Source organism: Amblyomma mixtum, chromosome 1 (assembly GCF_055824585.1).
Source record: "Amblyomma mixtum isolate Tamu chromosome 1, ASM5582458v1, whole genome shotgun sequence".
NCBI lineage: Eukaryota > Metazoa > Arthropoda > Arachnida > Ixodida > Ixodidae > Amblyomma > Amblyomma mixtum.
This window is the reverse complement of record NC_143012.1, coordinates 84,341,883-84,364,346: the sequence shown is the minus strand read 5'-3', so window position 1 is coordinate 84,364,346 and position 22,464 is coordinate 84,341,883. Positions and strand designations below refer to the sequence as shown.

Below are 22,464 nucleotides of genomic sequence, written 5' to 3'. Positions count from 1 at the left end.
TGCGACAACAGGTGCTGCCACCGGTGGGTCTTGTGCATGGAGGAAGGAAAGAACTCAGGAGAGGCGGCTACGTCACATTTTTTGAAGCAGGCTCTCTACTTGGCCGCCATTGCACCGCGCTTGAGCATGCGCAGCAGGCATTGCAGCAGACGACGCCGCTGCACCCAGCGTTACTAATGGTTGCGCCTTCGGCCAATAGCTACCAACAGTCCTTGCGAAAGCACGTGACTTCCGGCACACTTTTTGGCATGTAGCTCGGATAGCGAGGGCCTCCTCCGAGCTTTCCTTCCTCCATGGTCTAGTGCGACCCAAGTTGCTGTTCCTGAGCAGCCTCTCGTGATCAATCATTAATTTAACTGCGATTTACCAGGGTGGTTAGTTTGCTCACAGTCCGACGGGCTGGTTGTGATGGCGCCACAAGGTCACGTGACCTAGGTGGCCAACCTAGGCTGCTTCTCCGGGGGGTGGCTGCCTAGGTCACCCTATTCATCGCTCACAACGTCGACGACGCCGACGCCAGATTTTCTGCACAGCAGCAGCCTGAACGCTCTCGCGTTAAAACGTTCGGGACTGACCCGGAGAGCGAAAAATCGGGGAAGGGAGCAACTTCATGAGCCGTGTCATGAGCACTTGGCTTGCGAAGGCTGGCTGTGTGACATCCAGAGTTTTTTACATGAAAGCATAAAGGCTCCGCGTCGCAGAAAAGCCGATGTCGGCTTGACGGAAAGTTAGGAATGTTGAATTACACGAGGCTCCCATAGATGGCGCCAGCCACACCAGCGGCGCATCGGAAACCTCTGACCCTCGGGTTGCAAGACAAACGCTACCGCTACGCCACGCAAACATGTTCATACGGCATGGCCAAAATGGGGCTTTATATGTAGTTTGTGTGGTCTTTCACATAATGATTGTGACTGTGCAAGAGGAAAGTGAGTCCGTGTCATATCGTTATCGGCGGAGTATAAGCGTCCCTTCAATTTTTTTTCCTCTATGATTGGCCGGCAGTGAAGACCCGCACCTCATGCACCGGAGCGCTTGCTCCACTTGCTCCATCAGCCAAATGCGCATCTCACCTCGTGCACGTGAGGCTTGTTTGTTGCTTTTTGTTGTTTTCTGTCTCTAGTAAATTTTCAGTGTGTTGGTACCCGCTACGTTGGTATCTGCAAGGAGCGGTGTAAGTCAGGGGCTTCTATAGTTCGAATTAACCATCGTGGGTACCGAGATGTTTGGATTATCGAAAGTTTTCCCCCATTTAAATGCACAGGGCCATGCCGGGACCCAGCGTCAGTTGAATATCCAGAGTTCGAATTAACGAGCTTTTACCACAGGTGTCCGTCAATTTATTTATTTTTTGCATTCATCACCTGTAACAGCGCAATTCCGTTTTGTATAAAAGAAAACATATGAACACGTGGTCTGTGTTCCGACCGATGTGAGCAGATGGCGCACAATATATAGCGCGTGAGCAGAGTCTCAACACGTGACACCTCAGTTTCTCACCTGTTATGACGTGTCTGACATGTCACGGCTCACAGAGAAAAAAAAGTTGAAACATGCTGCTCAGAATGGGAGCCATAATTTTGCGTCGCTCCTTTCTTATTTAAAATCCCGGCAAATCTTCTTGGTATTGCACACCACCACTACCACAAGGCGAGACAAGAGAGCAGAATAAAATGGCTGGCAGTTCTGCTCAGTTGTTCATGCATTATCATATTGGTCTCGCATACAGTGGCGCCATATTGTGCCAGTACTGTGCATCACCAAAACCACACACTGTTACGTCTGAGGCCCTATCTTTCTGCACTGTAATCTGATGCTGTTCAGGGCCAGTCAATTCAGGTGACCAGAAACTACCGGTGCTCCATTCTTTTCTCATTCCTCCAGAAGAATGGCACGACTAATTCCAACGGAGGTGTGGCACAATCCTAGAAACCCTCGCCACGGAAAAGGGCTGATTCGTGTTCAAAGCGTGCCACTGTTATGCCGAGTCACTGATGCTTCACAGGAGATGTCCACATGCACCTAGTGCTACGACAGCTCTTCTCCGGTTCTTTCGGTTCAGTGGAACACTCCAAGTAGCTTCGAAGACGGTGGTGTTCCATTGAGGAGATGGCCACAGCTGGTGAGCAAAGCAGTGCGGGGCGTGGTTTTTCTCCTGGCGAGTGATGTCAGTGTCAGAGCCTACTTCCGGGCACCTCCTTTCTTCTTCCCAGCTGCATGTTCAAGACCCTTGAGGTACTTGCGTGGCACCCCGTATGACGTACCAGTCAGTAGCCGCTCCAGGAAGGCCACCTGCAATGACAGGAAAAGGGCTGCTATTGCTAGACGATGCGTGTAGCACAGACTGTGGCACATCACACTAGTTTGCAATATCTGAGAAAAACAACTGTGCTTCAATAGTAATATGAGACTCAAAAGTCCTTTGCGTCACACATGTGGATGCTGCAAATCGGGCTAGTTGGTCCTGCGTCTTTAACTTCAGTAGTGCCTATCGCTCTGGTTATGGACAGTAACAAGGGGGCATATTGTCTGTGTCACTGTAGTGTCCCCCCCGTAAATGTCTATACCTAAAGTAGCTAATTACTGAAGTTAAACATCTGGAGACCCAATCACAACTTGAGCAGCAGTATTGGAGAGCGTTCTTTACAGCATACAATTATAGCATGTGCAACTTGTCAACTATGTACACGAAGCCGGGTGTCAATGGGGCTGTTCATCTTTGGTTACAGGCACGAAAAAAGACATAAGGCAGAAAGACGGGACAAAGTGCCTCGTCGCATCTTTCGTCCCGTCTTTCTGCCTTATGTTGTGTCTTTTTTCGTGCCTGTATCCAAAGATGAATAGTTACCAACCTGTCCATCAAGACGTTCTTTTAAGTCAATGAGGCCCATGTAAAACACTTCTTGCATTTTTATGAGTGGGCATGCATGCACAGAAACAATGTACTTTGAAGGAAACATCTTGGGTACAACACAATACCATAGCCTAACGCGTGAGAATTACTAACACTCTGACAAGCAACTTCCACTAACCATGCTTTGCATGCAGCTAACCATTTGCTACACAGGGAAAAGGGGACAACAGCTCTCAATCATATGGACCACCGTACCTGGTTTCCCTGGACCAGCAGTTGCTGCCTGCCATTGGCCAGTGGGGTGAGGGAGGTGCTGGCTGCCACGCCCACTTGCACCTGCATGCCACAACAAGCACCATCTACTGTGCTGCAAGGCACTACACTACAAGGAAACACATCTACATCACTAGCAGCATGCGTAACAAGCATACTCGACAGTAGGTACAGCTGGGTGAATGAGCGAGAGCACTTTTCCCAACGCCACCAGCAGTTTGCTAGCAGTTTTTGCCACTTCCTTCATATGAGAGCCATACAGCCACAAGAAAATGAGGCTCACAAAACAAGGGTGCCACAAGAAAACAAGAGAGAGAGAGATACAGAGAGGGGGAAAGGCGGGGATGTTAACCAGAAAGGTTTCCGGTTGGCTACCCTGCACTGGGGAAGGGAATGAGGGGATTAAAAAGGGAAGAGAGAAGGAACGAGAGACAAAGTTACAGTCCATCAATCAAGTGCCTTGTGAGCCTTGATGGTATACTCGACTGTTGTGGCCACGGACCGAGGATCTTGGCCTCTGTGAAAGGGCGAAGTCAAGGCGGTCCAGAGCACAACGCAGCTTACGTCTTGCGTTAGCGAAGACAGGTCACTCACTCAAGAGATGATATTGGTTGTCGCTGTGTGGGGGAACGGAATGGAGCACATATGTAAGTTCACGTCGAATGTAGACGACGACTTAGCTGGTTCTGTTGCGCGTGGGAGAAGTAAATGCTTCATAGCCGGATAAATCGTAAAATGTTGGACAGATTCTGTTGACAGATAACCAGAATGGGGAAGTGGTTGTAATAAACATAGTGTCTAATATCTGAAATCCGGGACTGGAGCCCGCGGGCATTCCAATGAAAAATAAAAGCTTGCTTTACTTTCTTCGGAAAAGATAGTTCCGGGGGGGGGGGGGGGGGGGGGGGGGGGGGGAGCCATGGTGTCTTCTAATGTATAGCTGCAAGAACTGGCTGTAGCGCGTCCAGTACTTTCAATGCGTTCTGTGCTACTGGCGTGCGCAAGCTGGACAGCAGAGCACGCATGACGCAAGACACACATCCAGAAATTAAGACATGGGTTGCAAGGCTTTGTACGCAAGTTCTGGATGCACTGTCCAACGCTGCACGCCTATGCAAAATGAAACTAGAGTTTCTGTGCCTTTCACAGTCCGTGGGTTTTTGCCCACAGGCGTGCCACATCTCGTCTCCAGATAGAATACTTACCACTGCAAGACGGGAAACTTTCGATTCTGAAGCCAAGTGGATCTGATCTTAGTGTGAATACGCAGCGGACAAAACGAGGTTTTAAGTTTACAGCACAGCTTAGTCTGCACCACCTCAACCACAGAGCTTCAAAACTGCCTTTCAGCATAAGCATGCGTTTCTTTGCCGTAGCACACAAACGGCAGTGCACTGTTTCACTTTCACAAGCTTTTGTGTGAAATTATTCTCCCAAATCTACGTTTGCATCCCCAATTTTGCAAACTTCATCAAGTTTCCAATGGACAAGTGCCACAACACAACAGAGCAGCAAGTCAGCAAGAAAGTACTACAAGGACAGCCTACCTTGTGCTTTGTGCAAATGCACAAATAAGCCACTATGTATCAGCACAAAAAGCAGCCAATATGGAGGATAGATGTGCTTGGTACAAGAGCACAGGAGTTGAGTAACAAAGAAATGGTTTGCACCTCCTACAGCAGAGATGTGATTGGCTGAAGCCATTTTGGAGCAGCTTTTTGGAGCAGCCAAAAGGGAATTTTGGAGCAGGGAAACAAGCTTTTGGAGCAGCTCAAGGCTCATTGCCAAGTGAAAAAATTGACTTTGCGAGAAGTAAAATAGTAAAATAAGGAGGAAACTTTTGGGAACAAAAAGGTGCTGTTCAATACGATGTTAGGGGCATTTCGATGCGAGCAAAATGCAAAAACACCCGTGTACTCAGATTTAGGTGCATATTAAAGAACCCCAGGTGGTCCAATTCTGGAGTCCCCCACTACGGCGTGCCTCATAATCAGATCGTGGTTTTGGCAATAATTTAATTAAATTAGAGGCAATTGTGAAACATATGTTGGCCCAAATAACTAATTTTAGAACTTCAGTGTCATGTAATCTTTTATGCGACCAAGTATAGACCAGCCCTGTGTTATAGCCGGCAAGCCCCTATAGGACAGCAGTTATAAATGGACAACAAGGTATTCACTGGAACTTTTATTTAAAAATGACTAGAATGCAGATCACAAGCTTACAGAAAAACAATGAAAAAACACTATCAACGTTTCGAACTGAATAATAATTATGTACACGACAGCACAACTTTTCGGCTTCTTGGCCTATCAAAAAGCAGTGGGCCTATTCTGTGCCTTTTTTTTCTGTGAGCAACATCATTCAGTCTTGAACTGAAAAATACTGCCTAGTTGGCTGCCTTAGGCGACATTTTGTCAACAGCAGCTGAAAGCCTTGTTTTCCCTTCAGCAAGCAAGGCCTGCCCACTTGTTGTGCTGCAGCCTTCCAAGCACGTCATTGTCCGGTAGTTCGACTTGCCCTACACGCGAAGTGTGCAATGGCGATGAAGATCGATGTCGACGTGAGGATTGATGTCGCTCGCAATTGTGGGGCGCATGGACGTATCAACCTCGAGATATTAGTTTCGCTTTCGGAATGTGAAAATACGCGTTTGGCGCAGCTTTGGCGCAGAATAACAAAAATGTAGCAGGATGTAGCAGGTTTTGCCTTTTGGCGCACATCGGCGCAATTGGCGCAGCTATCACATCACTGCTACAGGAACTAGTGCACCCAACAGCAAGGGAGCCAAAGGTCTGGAGAGCAAAAGCCAACTTCTCACATAACACAAGCTGTTCACATGTTGCAGCCGAAATGTGCGGGTGGCTGACCTGACAGCTTGGAGGCACTCACCTCGTGGGCCAACTGTGAAACATCGATGCCGTACGCCTCGAGTCCCTCGACCAAGGTAACCTTCTTATTGCCCGTCCGCTGGGCGACCGTGAACGAAATGGGCGGCAGAGCTCCGCGGTGGACAACGGGCGTTCCGCCGCCCGCGGGCGTCACCTCGTGCGCAGGCTGCATCCGCGACAGCACCCGGTTGAAGAGCTCCTCCCAGCTGAGCCGCTCCGAGGAGCAGGCTGCCACATCACTCAGGCGGGGGTCCATGCACACCAGGCTGCATGGCATCGGGGATGGGGGTCAGCTCAGTTCACCCGGCTCTGCTGTCACATGGGCACCTTTGATCTCGATCAAGTCGATCAGGATTCATCTCAATGCAGATCTGGCTGTACTGTGTGGCCCATTTCAATCGCTATCAAGCCCAATCCTCCTCAACACTAATCTGGAAAGCCGCCGCGGTGGGTCAGTGGTCATGGTGCTCGGCTGCTGGCCCGAAAGACGTGGGTTCGATCCCGGCTGCGGCGGCTGAATTTCAATGGAGGCAAAATTCTAGAGGCCCATCTACTGTGCAATGTCAGTGCACGTTAAAAGAACCCCAGGTGGTTGAAATTTCCGGAGCCCTTCACTACGGCGTCCCTCATAGCCTCAGTTGCTTTGGGACGTTAAACCCCAATAAACCAATACACCAAACTAATCTGGTGCCCAAAGCACAACAGATGTTTTCGATTCGGACTGAGAAGCTGCCACTGGAACCCTCGTGCTCTGAAAACGTTTGAATGCGAACTAATAATTGGCCAAACTGCTTCACTGTGTGCAAGTTGATGACTACAACCCACTACTTCAATCAAGACTGTTTTTGTTTGCTTTAACTTCATTAAAAACTCAAGTGATTACTACAACAAACTAATCTGGTGCCCAAAGCACAACAGAGGCTTTCGATTCGGACTGAGAAGCTGCCACTGGAACCCTCGTGCTCTGAAAACGTTTGAATGCGAACTAATAATTGGCCAAACTGCTTCACTGTGTGCAAGTTGATGACTACAACCCACTACTTCAATCAAGACTGTTTTTGTTTGCTTTAACTTCATTAAAAACTCAAGTGATTACTACAACAAACTAATCTGGTGCCCAAAGCACAACAGAGGCTTTCGATTCGGACTGAGAAGCTGCCACTGGAACCCTCGTGCTCTGAAAACGTTTGAATGCAAACTAATAATTGGCGGTACTACTTGACTGTGTGTAAGTTGATGCCTACAGCCCACTACTTCAATCAAGACTGTTTCTGTTTGCTTTAACTTCATTAAAAACTCGAGTGATTACTACAACCCACAAAGTTACAGAAGCATGCAATGCGACATTGCAATGCGGCAGGGCAATGCAGCAGGGCAACTAGCCAATCAGGATTGAGTACAAACGAGTAGTATCACTGCTTATTTAGATAGAGCAGATAGAACTCTGATCGGGACTGGACTGTATCAGGATCAAAAGCACCCATGTGACAGCAGCGTAGCCACAGCCAGAGATAAAAATGCGTGCAAGACGAAAAAGCAACTTTATTTGCATGGCAACCATCTGAAGGTTGCCTGTGAGAAAAATGCCGAAGCTAAGCAAATACACATGAGCATAGCACAATTTCATGCAGAACCATTTTGATATCAAGTGCTCTGCAACAAAGAGAAGCAGTGCAGTATGACCCGTTGATATTAACATTACACTCACAGAATATGATCCTGATGATCCTGACACAAACGCAGCCCAAAGCCTTCGAGTGCTCTGCAATGAAGCCATGGGTCTTGAAATTTGTTGTTCAATCTGAATACAATGGCCTAGTCTTGAATTCATATTTAAAAATTTTTTCCTTAAGGGGGGACACTGGTCCCGAAAAAAAAAATTTTATTAATGAAGTCACAGTTACGAAATCTTCAGGGAATATGTATTTTTGTGTGCTGGTTCTAAATATGTCATTTAATGTCATCTAAGACAATTTCTTGAGCGCTTATGCACTTTTTTATGCTACTATTTTGCAGAGAGTTTTGAAGAAAATTTGCTGCGGGAAACTTGCTGAAATGTATGCCATTGGGTTCTCTTGACACCAAGGAATACAATAAGGGTGAAATTGTCTTCCTGCCTATCATAGAACTTGAGTTATAGAGTTTTGAAGTTGTCACTTCAGAAATGAGAAGGAAAGTGTGTATTCCTGTTTCTGAAGTGGCAGCTTCAGTACCCTATTACTCAAGTTCTATGAGAACCAGGACGATAATTTCACCCTTATTGTATTCCTTGGTGTCAAGAGAACCCAATGGCATACATTTCAGCGAGTTTCCTGCAGCAAATTTTCTTCAAAACTCTCCGCAAAATACTTGCATAAAAAGTGCGTAAGTGCTGAAGGAATTGTCTTAGATGAAATTAAATGACATATATCTAGAATGAGCGCACAAAAATACATGTGCCCTGAAAATTTCATAACTATGACTAAATTAATAAAAATTTTCTTTTCAAGACCAGTGTCCCCCCTTAATGAGCGTTAGGAATATTGCTGTAAAATGCCAGAGATTCCAGGATTCGATCCCGCATTGCTATGACACTCACCTAAAGAAAAGATGACTTGTAAACCTGCATTAATGGGGCATTTGCAATGGGATAGTCCGGACACTGCTTACAGGATTCTGATTCTTGTTATCAACACACTAGCCCATAGGTAATAAAAGTGCACGACCCATAGCAGCTCATGAAGGTCTTATTCTGCCATGTAGATTACAGTAGTCCGGACTTCCTTGTAAAATTTTACTGGTTATACAGCAGCGAGAGCTCAGAAAGAGGCTTGTGCAAATAATGCCTTTTTTTGGTCTGAAGTTGATTCGAACTGAATAGTGATCGTCTTTGAATAAGTTCAATGTGGATATCATTTCAAATATCTCACGCACATAAGGCCATGAATTGGGGAAAAAAAAAAGAAGATTGCACTAAAGCTGTCACACTCATCGACGCTATGCGCACCTTTGGCAAAAATTGCTATCCAAAATTGAAGTCGACTCCCACACACAACTGACCAATTCCCGGGATCTGGGTAGGTTTGGCTGAGCCACGGGTATTACATGCCTAAGCCAGTACCCATTCTCACTGTGATCGGTGGCTCAGTGGTTATGGTGCTCGGCTGCTGACCCGAAAGACGCGGGTTCGATCCCGGCTGCGGCGGCTGGAATTTCTTTGGAGGAGAAATTCTACAGGCCCGTGTGCTGTGGGATGTCAGTGTACGTTAAAGAACCCCAGGTGGTCGAAATTTCCGGAGCCCTCCACTACGGCGTCTCTCATAGCCTTAGTCGCTTTGGGACGTTAAACCCCATAAACCAACCAAACCAACATAGTTATGCGACTGCCCTGAATCTCACCTACACAAGACCGAGCATAGCAGGAGAGCAGCAGCCTGCTGCACACATTCTGGGACCGACAACGCAAGATTCAGCGCACAGGACCAATGGTTGCTTATCCCACCCACCGCACTGACCTCTTGTCCTGGGGATCTTGCAGCTCATTTTCCTTCACGTAGCCGCGGATGACAGCTCGCACCTCATCCAGTCCTAAGGCACGTCCCTTGCTGCAAAGGAGGGGGGGGGAAAAACCAAAACATAAATAGGATAAGGCTGTTTAGACGTTCTTGTACAGAACACAATAAACTACAGGAACACTTAGGTCACCTTAAAGAGGAATGCGACAACACTAAAAGCAACTTTGCTGCTACATGTTTGTGTGTACTCAAGAAAGGAAAACAGTAGCGGCGAAAAAACACACACACAGCTGAAGAACGACGTAGGACAAGCGCTTGTCATATGTCGTTCTTCAGCTGTGTGTGTGTTTTCGGCGCCACTGTTCTTCCCTTCTCGAGTACAATGAACCACCTAGCCCAAATAGAAGTTCTTCTAAACTGTATGTTTATGTGTCTGTGTCAGTTCTTTCACCACACACACAATCTTGTCACTGTCATTGTATCCTCATTTGCACATATATAATCATGTGCTGAGTGAGTCTGCCGAGAACCTGTTCCAACCTGCATGTCTCGCTTTTTCCCGGTTGTGTGCTCCCCCATTGTTTTCCAGTTTTGAAATTCATGCCGTGGTCACGTGACCTCGTGATGTCATCTTCCTCTTGACCAATCAGCACGGATGCAAGACACGAAATCGCATGTGAAGCCTAATGTGTCGCATTGAAACAACCTGAACAAATGTACTGTTCACAAGTGCATCTAGAAAAGGAACATCACACTCTCAGACATTTTGCCCCTCACCGAAGTAAAGAGGGTCAGCTGTGGGACCCAACATGATAAAATTTGCTGTGGTTATACATTCATCTCAACAGATGAGCCAACATCTTAAACACAGCGTAAGTTACTGCCAACTAAAGGCGTACATTGTCAGGGCAGCAGTTTGTATAACCAGTTTTCACACATTGTGGTGCTCGCCAGAGTTCACTGCAAGGCTTCCATGTACAGAGGGCAAAACATGTCTTGAATGACTGAACTGTGCGTACCGCAGCTCCCAAAGCTGTTGCGACCAGGAAGGCAAAAATTGACAATGAAATCTTATGAGTTTAACTGCACACACTTACATCCAGACCGTTTTTAACCGAACTTTATCACTAGATATCGCGTGTTCAGCCTGAAACACGCCCAGGACGTGTTCTAGACAAGCGTTTTGCCCTATGTACAGGTCACACCACAAGGTTTCACTGTGTAGCGTCAGATGCCACTATGCTACAAACTCCTCAAGTTGTTTGATTAACACATGAATTTTGCATGATGACACATATGGCTTATTGCTTGCTTGTTTGGTTGACTTCAACTGTGGCGTGGTGCCCACCTGCGTCCCGGAAAAAGGGGCAGCACGGCAGCGGTGACGGTGCGCAGCTCCCGGATGGTGGGGAAGCGGTAGCCGTCCGCCTTGGGGGCCTCTACTGGTGGCAGGTCCATGTGGCAGATGCCACGCAGCCGCGGGTGTTCCCTGCGGACCGACACTATGCTCTGGACACCGGGACTGGTCTCCTTCAGCGACAGCACACCTTCCTGGGCAGCAAGGACACCGCGCATCAGGCCCACTTGTCGTCAAAACCGCACAGCCGCTACACTCTTCAACCATCATTCATCATCATCATCAGACTGACTACGCCCACTGCAGGGCAATGGCCTCTCCCATGTCTCTCTCCAATTAACCCTGTCCTTTGCCAGTTGCCGCCACCGTATCCCTGCAAACTTCTTAATCTCATCCGCCCACCTAACGTTCTGCCGGGCCCTGCTACGCTTGCCTTCTCTTGGAATCCAGTCCGTTACCCTTAAGGACCAGTGGTTATCTTGCCTTCGCATTGCATGCCCTGCCCAAGCCCACTTCTTCCTCTTGATTTCGACTAGGATGTCATTAACGCGCGTTTGTTCCCTCACCCACTCCGCTCGCTTCCGATCTCTTAACGTTACACCAATCATTCAACCACCATACACCAAACATTAGGCAGTACTTTGCTGACATCAAAGCAGTGATGCACCATGTAGGTATCACAATACAGCAAGGTATCAAGCTGCAAGATATACTGATGACATTGTGGTATGTGGCAGAGCATTGCAGTTTGCATCATCAGCATAACACTGCTGTGATACCTTCAAAGTGCACTCTAAGACGCGATGCCATATAATGCTATGCAAGTGGTACTGTACTGTTAGGCAGATGTCTTGTCACAGGGACACTGTAAAAAGCTGTCGCAAAGCTCAAAGCATATATCAAATCAGACAGTGCTGAAGCACTAATGTAAAGGAAAAGATGTGGCACAGTGAATGTATTACAGCGAAACTTGTACAACAATGCCTGGTGCAGTCTATATGCCATGCCACAAAGGAACCTGTACAGTCTTTGTCAAAAGTAACCAGGCTGCATGGTTTGATCCTAGCTCGTACAGTGGAACCCTTACAGCTTCCCTGATGCTGAAATGGTCGTTAAAGGGAAGGACTGGGGATCCTCTTAACTTCCAACACCTTTTGAGCTTTAGGAAAGCCACAAGGGCTCTACTATACAAGCTAGAAGCAAACTACGCAGCCTGGTTACTTTCGACAAAGACTGTACATTTGTGCATTGGAGCCGAGTCTTCAGAGCACCCCCATATCGCAGCACCAATATGGTGACATATTGCATTACAACATTCAGGTGCTCAAACCTGCAGCAATACATTACAGCCTGAAACAAGGAATCGCAGCAGAATGCCGCACTGCTATCTGCAAGGAGAGATGGTGGGGGCAGACTCACCGACTGCAGGTGTGCCAGGTAGGCGGACAGCTTCTTGTACGAGGTGCGCCGGATGTCCAGCTGCCGACCTGGTGGAACGCGTGGCAGTACATGGCCGCTGTAGAGGCTGCTGGCCAGCAGTGGCAGCGTCAGCTTGGACCGCAATGCCGACAGCACACAGCTCTCCAACAAGGCGTCCATGGTGGCTGTCTGCACACACACGTCACCCACCAATGGCCCACCATCTTTAAAGGGCCACAGAAAAGTGTGTTCGAGCTTGGCTTTAGAATGCTCGCACTACGTAGAGTACAGGCCACTGAGCGTCCAAGCTGCGTACGAGATCTGAAAAGCGAGCGGGAAATTTACAATAAAGTTTTCAAAATTCCCACTTCCGCACCTCACTGCATGGTGCAGTGCCGGGATTTCGTGCAAAACTTGGCATACAATGTCACATGGGCAAGTGACGTCAGGAGCTGTGGGTTATCACTGGTTCACTGCACCAAATTCCTTCAGACGTCACGAAGCTACCATGGCCACTATGTGTTCGCTGGCAGCCAGCGGTGGAGCGCCAACGTTCTGGCGTGCGAAAACTGACAAGGGGAGAGGGAAAGGCATAAAGACGCGGAATTTCAAATTTTGACCGCATATAACCCATCTTCCGCAAAACACATTAGAAAAATTCTTGCTGGTGGATATTTGTGAAGCAGCGTCCTTTAAGATACCAGCCATACCGCAACTTTATTGAGAGCCCGTTTCCGAGGCCGTTTAAGGCCACATGAAAATAACACCCGACCCGCTCCCCAGCATTGTCCACAAAGAAAACCTGAGAGATGAATGCAAGTAAGCTAAGCGGAAACAATGGAGATAGCATATGAAAGCAAGATATATAAACTCGATTCACCGAAATAACCTGCTGCATAGTAGAGGAACTAATGTCCAACCTGCACATGTTTGTTAACCCCTCTAATCATTACAGATGAGAAATTGCGTGCTATTTCGCCTGAGACTGGAGCCAAATGGTGGAAAAAACTACCATAACACCGGAAGTTAATTGTATAATAACAGCTATGCTCAAAGTGGACACCACTGATCTGCGTATTAAACTGCAGTGCAAGGCATGATGATAGAACGCGGCACATCATTGTAAGAAGATGGGTTGCCTGAGGCCTTGACCACTCAAATTTCATTTCGGCCATCAAAAACAGACAATTGCACATTTAGTTGCAACTCTCCGAATGTGCATTGCAGTCTGCTGAGTGCACGATGCACGTAATAAGGCCCTGTCTAAGATAACACTCAGAAGTTAAGAAGAAGTGTTGGGCAGAAACTGAAACAGGTTAGAAACACTGGTTTACCATCCGCTGGCAGCGCACTGCTGGCTACGCGTCAATAGGCCTAGCCATATTCACATTGAAACAGCAGTGGAGCACTGTCTATGACACGAGGCCTAATACCGTTACCAGTACACTACAAACAGGATAACCTCATAAAACTAACACGCAGTTGGTTTCTGCAACGCCTTCAGGAGAAACGTAGACCAGGCGAGGGCCATCACCAGGCTTTAGTTGGGTCGGCTTCAACGCATGACAACAATGTGGCGTGGAAAATGACTACGAGAGACCAAAGGCGACCCTCAAGCACACCCTATGTTCACCTCGTCACGTGGTTTCATAGCACCAGCACTCAAGGTACCAGAAACATGAGATAGATGCTTGCTTCAGGTGATCGTTTGCAGTGAGTGCTTTCAAAAATGCCACACGTTTGACTAACCAGACCCGAGGAATGGCTAGCAGGAGACAAACATTGGGAAACGTAAACTCAGGCAAGGGGGAGCTTGCCACTGCTCTGCTACTGAGGAAAAGCCTATATCTATCCACCCATTGCAAGAGGACCGGGGTTTGAATCCCGGTGCCATGCAATTCTTCACCGGGTTAAAAAAAATCCGTGTGTCGATGAAATTGCATGACCAGGCCTGGGGTGCGGCCTGATCTTGGTGACCAGAACCGACAATGCACTTCCTCACCAGAGCAGGATTTGTCCACCCTGGTGTAGTACTTGGCCGCAACCTTCTATGAACAGACCAATTAACCCTCAGCCCTCAGTTTCCAGCGGTTGTGGAGCAACTGACCAAGGCGGCGGTCAGACCTGTGATGCAGCGGAGGGTGCTAAGAATCACTGGCTTCGAACAGGGCGCCATTGGAAACTGAACTTGGCAACGTTTAACGCTGGAACTTTAAAGGTAACGGAGTGGATTCCAAGAGAAGGCAAACGTAGCAGGGGATGGCAGAAAGTTAGGTGGGCAGATGAGATTAAGAAGTTTGCGGGGATACGGTGGCCGCACCAGGCGAAGGACAGGGTTAATTGGAGAGACATGGAAGAGGCCTTTGCCCTGCAGTGGGCGCAGTCAGGCTGATGACGATGATGATGATCCACCCATTTACGTAGCCATGCTTGATGCGTGTCACTCTTCTGCTGTGACATAGTGTGGGTTGCGATCTTCTTGTATATTCTTGGTTCGCGGATGCAAGCACGTGCTGAAGGAAACTAACCGTCTCCTCTGGCTGCTGCTGCTGCTCCTCCTCTTCCTTGGTTTCCTGTTGTGCTTCTGCAGGGGGTGGCTCTTCGGTGGGCGCAGACGGCTCCTGGTCATCAGCACCTGAGGGACTTTCTTCCGCCTTGTTGTCGGCCTCCTGGACCTGGAAACAGTAGGCAGGGCCAACAAAAGAGTTGGTCAGCAGAAAAGCAGCACGACAGAAGAAGCCAGAATGCCAGGTTCTAGTGATGTTACCAACACTAGTTACCAAACTGAGATATTTACCCAATTCTAACATGCACCTTTTTATCACAGAAAATGAGCTCCGAATCAGAATGCATGTTATAATTGCAACATGGTTCCACCAATGCCTTTCAAAAATCCTTCCTGCCATCCGCCATTGAACTGTGGAATGAGCTGCCTGAGGCAGTTGTAACTGAGCGCGATGCAAATAAATTCAAAACCCTGCTTTTATCTCATCCTTTTCGTTAGCGCACTTACAGTGTAATGCCCGACAATTTTCAGTACCACCTCTGCACATGTTACATTTTTGAACCCTTGTCTGCTAATCAGTGTTCCCGTTTTCTTCCTGTATACGAGGGGGTACCCAAAAGAAACCGGGCTTATTTTTGTTTGAACTTACTTGTTCACATTTTCAGCACAGACCTTCAATATCCTTCAAAGTGCTCTCCACTTACAATGATACGTTTGTCGAATCTTTCATTCCATTTTTCAAAACATTGTTTAAATTCATCTTTTGTGATGCTTGACAGTCCCTCCGTAGTTTTTTTTTCTTCACCTCAGCAACATCAGCGAAACGCTTTCCATTCACCTGTCTTTTCATTCTACGAAACAAAGAAAGTAGCACGTGGCAAGATCGGGTGAGTATGAAGGTTGAGGAACAGAGGTCATGCCATTTTTGGTCCGAATTTGTCGTAGAGACAGGGCTGTTTGAGCAGGGGCATTGCCATGGTGGAAAAACCAGTCACCCGTCTGCCACAAATCAGGCCGCTTCCACCAAACACTGTTGCCCAATCTTTTCAGAACATCCAAAAAGAAAGCCTGGTTAACTGTCTGACCCTGGGGAACAAATTCTGAATGGACGACTCTTCTCAAGTCTAAAAAACAAATCAGCATTGTTTTGAGGTTTGGTTTCACGTGACGAGCTTTCTTGAGGTGAGGTGAATTTGAAGTTTTCCATTGGCATGATTGTTGCTTTGATTCAGGATTCGATTCAGGGACACTTGAGTTGTCCCCATAGCATCGTCCTTGTGCGTTTTTCTTAATATTTCAAGAGTTTCCGTTCCACTTTTTCCGAGAAAAAATCAAAATTTCACCGGCGCACGCTGTTCGCGAAAATCAGCCATTGCAAAAACGACACTCACACAAAACAGTCGTCACTCTAAAACTCTGCCTAAACTAGTCTGACCTCCTTCAGCGACGGCACTCGGCTTACTGACTCTGAAATGTTCGTTCTATGCGCTCCTAGCGGCAAAACGCGGTACCACAGAAGCTGTGCCGATTCAAAAAATCAGTCCGGTTTCTTTTGGGTACACCCTCGTATATAGCGTGATGGCCACAGTGTACCTGTGATTGTTCCCTTTTTCATTTTTCAATGCTCTTTTAACAATTGTTTTGCCTTCTTTACTGTTATATTTCAAATGTTCCTATTGTTTGTGATTTCGTATTTTTGCTCCCCCTTATGTAATGCCCCACCTAGGGGCCCTTAAGAGAAAATAAACGATGATGATGATGATGAATGATAGCTAGGAATAGCCCCGACATCACTGCCATTACAAGACAGCGATTTTGCCATTTTTTTTTTTGCATATCTTTCTCAACTGGCAAGTTGCATTTAGCTGGAGACGGGCATGTAGACAGAACCTTAGCGACAGAGGAGTTCTTGCACGGAAGAGATTTCTAATGCTCATGCATTGTACTCTGAGGGGTAGGTTAAGCACTGTGTGATGGTGGGAGAAAGAACAGCATCCTTGTCTGCAAAGTGAAACACAAAGAGGGGCCCAGGCCGCTGAAGAGACCCATTAACGATATCGCATCACACTCTTAAAAGGCGGAGCTTAAGAGTCTCCTCAAGTTTTTATTAAGGCGACAGCCTTTAATGGCTCATACTCCCAGCCGGGACACCGCCCGTCCGTCCATTATATCTGAAGTGAAAGTCAAGTAGTCATTCCTAGTCACAAGTCATGACTAACTAGTCATTAATCAGTCATGACTAACTAGTCATTAGCCAGGCATGACTATTTGGTCATTAACCAGTCATGACTAGCTAGTCAGGACTGGTTAGTCATGACTAGTTCATTAACCAGTCATGACTAATTAGTAATTATCCAATCATGACTAGCTAGTCATTAACCAATCATGACTAGCCAATCCAAGTCACCCCATAGCCACCTCGCGTGTGCCTACGGCTGTGCTGCCAAAGTTGCGTGGAAATGCTTTCGCCTCGCGCACTTTACATCGTCAAAGTGCCCCTGAATTTTTTAACAGCCATCACTGTAAAACCCACAGTCAAGGTCACTTAATGTTCAGAACTCTAACTTGAAGCAAACTGAGCACATTAGCTCGTGACTGGCTGCCTGTGAGATTAATGCGAATTCACAAGCTAAGCTTGCCACCGGTTACACCGGTTTAATTTGCCACGACAAGTAGGTCTCATCTCCACAACAGCGAAAGGCTTTACCGAAAGGCAGGACACACCTGTGGCTGCTGCTGGCTATCCTCATCTTCCTCGCCGGAGTCACCTTCAAGTTCGGGCGGTGGCCGCTTACCACCGTGCACCCACAGCTGGTCTCCCAAGACATGCGCAACAGCCACGGCCTTGCCAGCCCGTGGCTCAGCCATCAGGGCCTGGGGACTCTGAAGCAGGCGACCCACGGCAACAGCTGCCCTGCTGCCCCCTGCCACCCGGATGGCCACCGCATCGCCCGGCCGGGCCTCTGACAGGCGCTCGCTGCAGCCAGCCAAGCCCGGTGCCATAAAGTCTGCACCACCTATCAGAGAAAAGGAGAACGGGGTGGGGACACGTTTATGGACAGCTCTTGAAAGGGGAAGATACAGGGTACTTCATGAACTTTCTTCACAAAAAAAGTTGATGGAGACACTTAAGGCTGCTTACGTGTGAGAAGGCGTAAGCCCGCCCGCTCACTTTATGAACACAGTCGCTGCGCACTGCCACGTGATGTAACCTGATGCCACACAGCTGGCAGTTTTACCTCTGCAGGATAGATAAGCGGGCGAGTTGGTGATACATAATGCAAAAAAAACAGCGTTTGTTCGCGCTGTTTTTTTGCATTAAGTTTTACCTCTGCATGGCTCTACGTACCTGCCGCCGCACCCCTCCTGATCTGAGCGCTAACTTCGTGAAGGCAGTCACTGCCGCCTTGCTTTAAGGGTATGATGCGAGAGCTAATGGGTTAATGCCCATATATGCAGGAATGGTCTTTCTCTGCTTTACATTCACAGATTGTTGGGAGTCCTCATACCACTCCTGGCACAGTGGTGCAGTGGATAAGCGATGCGACCCTGCCCCAGTAGGTGGCTAGCTGTATCAAACACAGCTGTAGGTGTCGCTGTGAGACACAGGTTTGCTCTCCCCGAGTAACTTCTTGCGACCAATCTTTAATTTACCTGCTACCTGCTATGGTGGGCAGTTTTTTTCCCAATCCGGTGGGCAGGCAGTGATGATGTCACAAGGTTCACATCACATCATGCGTGACGGCAGTCACCATTTTCACTTGCACAGACAGACCCTTATAATGCTACCGCATTATTAACAATGCTAACAATGCCTGCCTGCACTGCCTGCTGGCACAACAGGCAGGCTTGGGGTCAAAAGACTACGACGACCCAACACTCACCAGCCAGCCGTTCAATCACGGCTTCCCACGTGCACAGGTACGGCAGCAGGGATGGCAGGCGCCACAGCGTGTACACAGTTGGCACGAGACGGCCCCCTTCTTGCTCAAAGAAGATGGGCTCTGTGTCGAGGCAGTAAGCCACCACGGCCTCTCCCCCGTGGCACAGGAGACGCAGCTGGAACAGCTCCCCACCACGTCCCACGGGGCACACCAAGTCCAGCTGGTTGACGCTCAGATGAGGGTACTGCGCTTCCAGCTGGGCACGGAGGCGCTTGCTGCATTCAGGAAAGGCTTGCTTCAGCAATGCTCAACACAGTGTGTGCTTTTTAGAGCGCAGCTCTTTGGCGTCCGTTCCTGGGTTTCGCGTCGGCGTCGGCCTCGTAACCAGCTCCGCCCCCAATGTCACGCTTTTCAATTGGTCGAAATGCTCGTGACGTCACAGTGCGCGAATTTCAAATGGGGCCAATTGTACTTTGGCTAGTAACCATGCAACCAATCAAAGGGATCGTATAGTGATGCTGCAACTAAGTTGGACTGAGTTCAGTTAATTGCTTAATTAATCAATTAGCCTAATTAATATAGAGGAGAATGAAGAGGTCAGAAGAAAAGAAAAGAAAAGAAAGACGCGCGCCGCAGCGACAACAGCGTCCGCGGAAGGAGACGCTGCTGAAAAAAACAGATAAGTACGAAGCCGCGTTCCCTCCACCACCACCACGCACTTCCCCACTCAGTAAGACGTTGCTCGTTTCATATACGTTGTGTCGAACATCCTAGACAGTTCCAACAATTGACAGGTTAATGACAGAACACGATGGATAGAAATACAATAATATAAATATGAAATAGCCTAATTAACCTTTCTAGTTACACCGCATAAATCAATAAAACCGAGAACGAAATTGGTCGAGTTGGGGAATCGAACCAGGGTCTCCGGAGTGCGATACGAGCACGCTAGCCACTCTGTAATGCCAGCTGAATGGTTTGGAATGAACAAAGGCGCGTCTAGCTAATACGGCGTCTTCGTTCACTCCCATCTTCCCCCTTTCCCTTACGGCGAGGTGCAGGTGTCCACCCAGATATGCGAGACAGATACATTTCCTTTCCTCAAAAAATAAATTTACCGTCCAGCAAGGCGTACAGCCGAATTGGCGATGGCGTTCTGTGGACTCCCTGGCAGCGTTGCAAGACGCTGTCGCGTTCCACTCTTACAGGCGAAGCTTAACATGTTAACCACACATCAGTAACACACGCAGACAGCCAATGGACGCGTCATTCGCTGGCAGCACTTGATTCATCATTCACAACCACATTCTTAACGTACGCTCCCTTGCCGCACATGCCAAGGACGTACACCACGATCACATTCTGCGCCATTCCTCTGTACTTTGCTTTGCTGAAACCTGGATGGATCCCGAAGAGCCTCTCGAAATCATAGATTTCCTATACTGCTGTGGTGCTCGCAGAGACCACAACAGAGCGGCGGGAGTCGCTATCTACTTGCGCACAGGTCTCTCTGCAATACCAGTCGAAATGTTTGGCACGTCACATGAAGTTGGCGAACTGTGCGCCGCAAAGTTGCCCAACGGCTTGCTGGTAGTAGCTGCCTACTTCGCCCCTACCGCACTCACGAAAGACGTCGTGCACTTCCTGCAACTCGCATTAACCGTCCATCGATCCACACCGATGTTAGTAGTGGGGGACTTTAATGTTGACATAAAGACAAACAGCAATTTCCTAACACTTATGCGGGAGAACATCCCGTTCCTCTCGCTCGTAACGCGTCCCACGGCTGTGACAACCTCGCGAGGCACTTGTATAGATCTCGTCTTTCAGAATCAAGCATTGGTGTACCAAGTCGAACATATATCAGTCTATTTCTCCAACCACAAAGCTTCCTTCATGACTGTCAAGAACTGTTAGTGGAGTCTTTGTTAAAGGAATACGTGTGAAAAATAAAAAAAAAATTCTGTGATAGCGCATACATGTGTTGCTCGATTTCTTTGCCTCAATCTATCGAAAAGGTGAAACAGCTTATTTGCTGCGCTCAAATTTCGCATTAGGAAGTAACGTAATCGTCGGTAATTTTGATTTGGTTTATGGTTTATGAGGGTTTAACGTCCCGAAGCAACTCAGATTACAAGAGACACCATAGTGAAGGGCTCCGGAAATTTCGACCTCCTGGAGTTCTTTAACATGCACTGACATTGCAAGTACACGGGCCTCTAGAATTTCACTCCCATTGAATTTGTCGCACTGCAAAAGCCCCTTGGCTCATGTAAAGATGAGACCAGCACATGTAAAGCTTAATCCTGTGAGTGGCAAGGCACCTAACGATGAGCCTTGCTGTTGCCACAGCTAAACATCACTACACTAATTCAGTTCTCCTGTGTTAATCTGTATGAGCCTAAACATCATGATGCGAAGGCTACTTGATGTTTGAGCTGGCATGCGGGATTCATGCTTTCTACTCAGGAATGTAGCTCAGGGGGGGAAGGGGGGAGGGGGGGGGGGGGCATGCTAATAGCTGACTGAGCCCTGCCAAGAGAACAAGCACCTCAAACAGCAAGCTTTCTGTAGTGCAGACAAAACCTGGGTGCTTAAAATTCAGTGTTTGGTCCCTCTAAAGCAGGTCTTGGCTTGCTCACTTTCTTTACATTTTGTTTATCAGTCACTATGACACATACGTGTCCCTTCAGCATTAAAATATTGGTGCAGAGCAATATTCTGAACGAGGGTTCTCTATTTCTTGCTGTGCTGGTCAGGATAAAGTGCCAACTAAGCATTTACCAAAGTTTGTTGCAAACATCAAGCCAGTCTGTGCACACCAGAGAAAACAGTGAAAGAACGCAATGCAACCTTTACAACTGGCCCCTTTGGTATAGCAAAGGGGCCAGTTGTGTGTACACATACGCTAAAGAATGAATGATGAAAGCATGTGGTAAAGAACTCTAGGAGATCCTCGGTGTCTCGCTCTTTATATCCAGGGTTGACACACTAAAGTTCGTTATATCCGCGGTGGTACAGTAAAGTTCGTTATATCCGAGGTGGCATATTGCTGCCTGCCCAGCGGGTTGTGGGAAACCTGCTTTCCACTGGATACTGACAGACAGCAGTCGTCATTTGCGCTTGCAGAGAGCCTAACTCCTTTTAATAGGACATGAATGACACCGCTTCTAGTAAAGTTACTCTCGTACAATGAAAAAACAGCAGGAAATACAATCTCGATTTTTCGCGGCAGCACATTCAACGTCCCTGATCTTTTCCTGAAATAGTTTCCTTTCCTTTTTGAATCAGATTAAAAAGTCTGACCAATTCCGGGCCTATTGCAGAAGAGCAAGATATCGGGCACACAAACTGCTCACCGCCATCAGCAGTGCCGACGTTACGTAACTATATCATAATAAGCGGCGTGAAATAACACCCACCGGTCGGTATTCCTAAGCCGTACGTTAGACTTAATCTTGAACGGTTTTATGAACATTGCCCAGCTGTGCGCGTTGACTTCGTCAAAACACGAGAGAGCGATCTGTCCGAGAGGTCAGGCGCCGGTTCCGTCCTGCAGAGCTCCACAGCACCAGAGGCAACTAGTGCGCCGGTTGGCTGCCCCTCAGAAAAGTCGACAGCGATGGGTCAGGTTTCGCACTGATGCTAAAATTTCACACACTGCCGCTGGTCATATACGTTTCCGCCGCTCCAACACAGCTGCCTTCTCGTGGAAGATGCAAACCACACCAGCCGGCTACGGCCGGCTATCCGACTCGCCTCCTGTTGGCCCGCAATTGGCAT

The 22,464-nt window shown here is 47.9% G+C and overlaps 1 protein-coding gene across 1 annotated transcript; it reads right to left on the bottom strand.

The window, feature by feature from the left end:
- Nucleotides 1-1,329: 1,329 nt before the first annotated feature.
- eIF2D (eukaryotic translation initiation factor 2D) lies at nt 1,330-22,450 on the bottom strand. The gene is made up of 10 exons (XM_089553680.1): nt 22,104-22,450; nt 18,679-18,953; nt 17,519-17,811; nt 14,817-14,963; nt 12,289-12,477; nt 10,861-11,063; nt 9,513-9,602; nt 6,020-6,284; nt 3,110-3,190; nt 1,330-2,292 (listed from the first exon to the last, which is right to left on the bottom strand). Exons 1-10 carry the CDS (start codon nt 22,157-22,159, stop codon nt 2,182-2,184), a joined length of 1,710 nt encoding a protein of 569 aa, XP_089409806.1. The 5' UTR covers nt 22,160-22,450; the 3' UTR covers nt 1,330-2,181.
- Between the last annotated feature and the right edge of the window lie 14 nt (nt 22,451-22,464).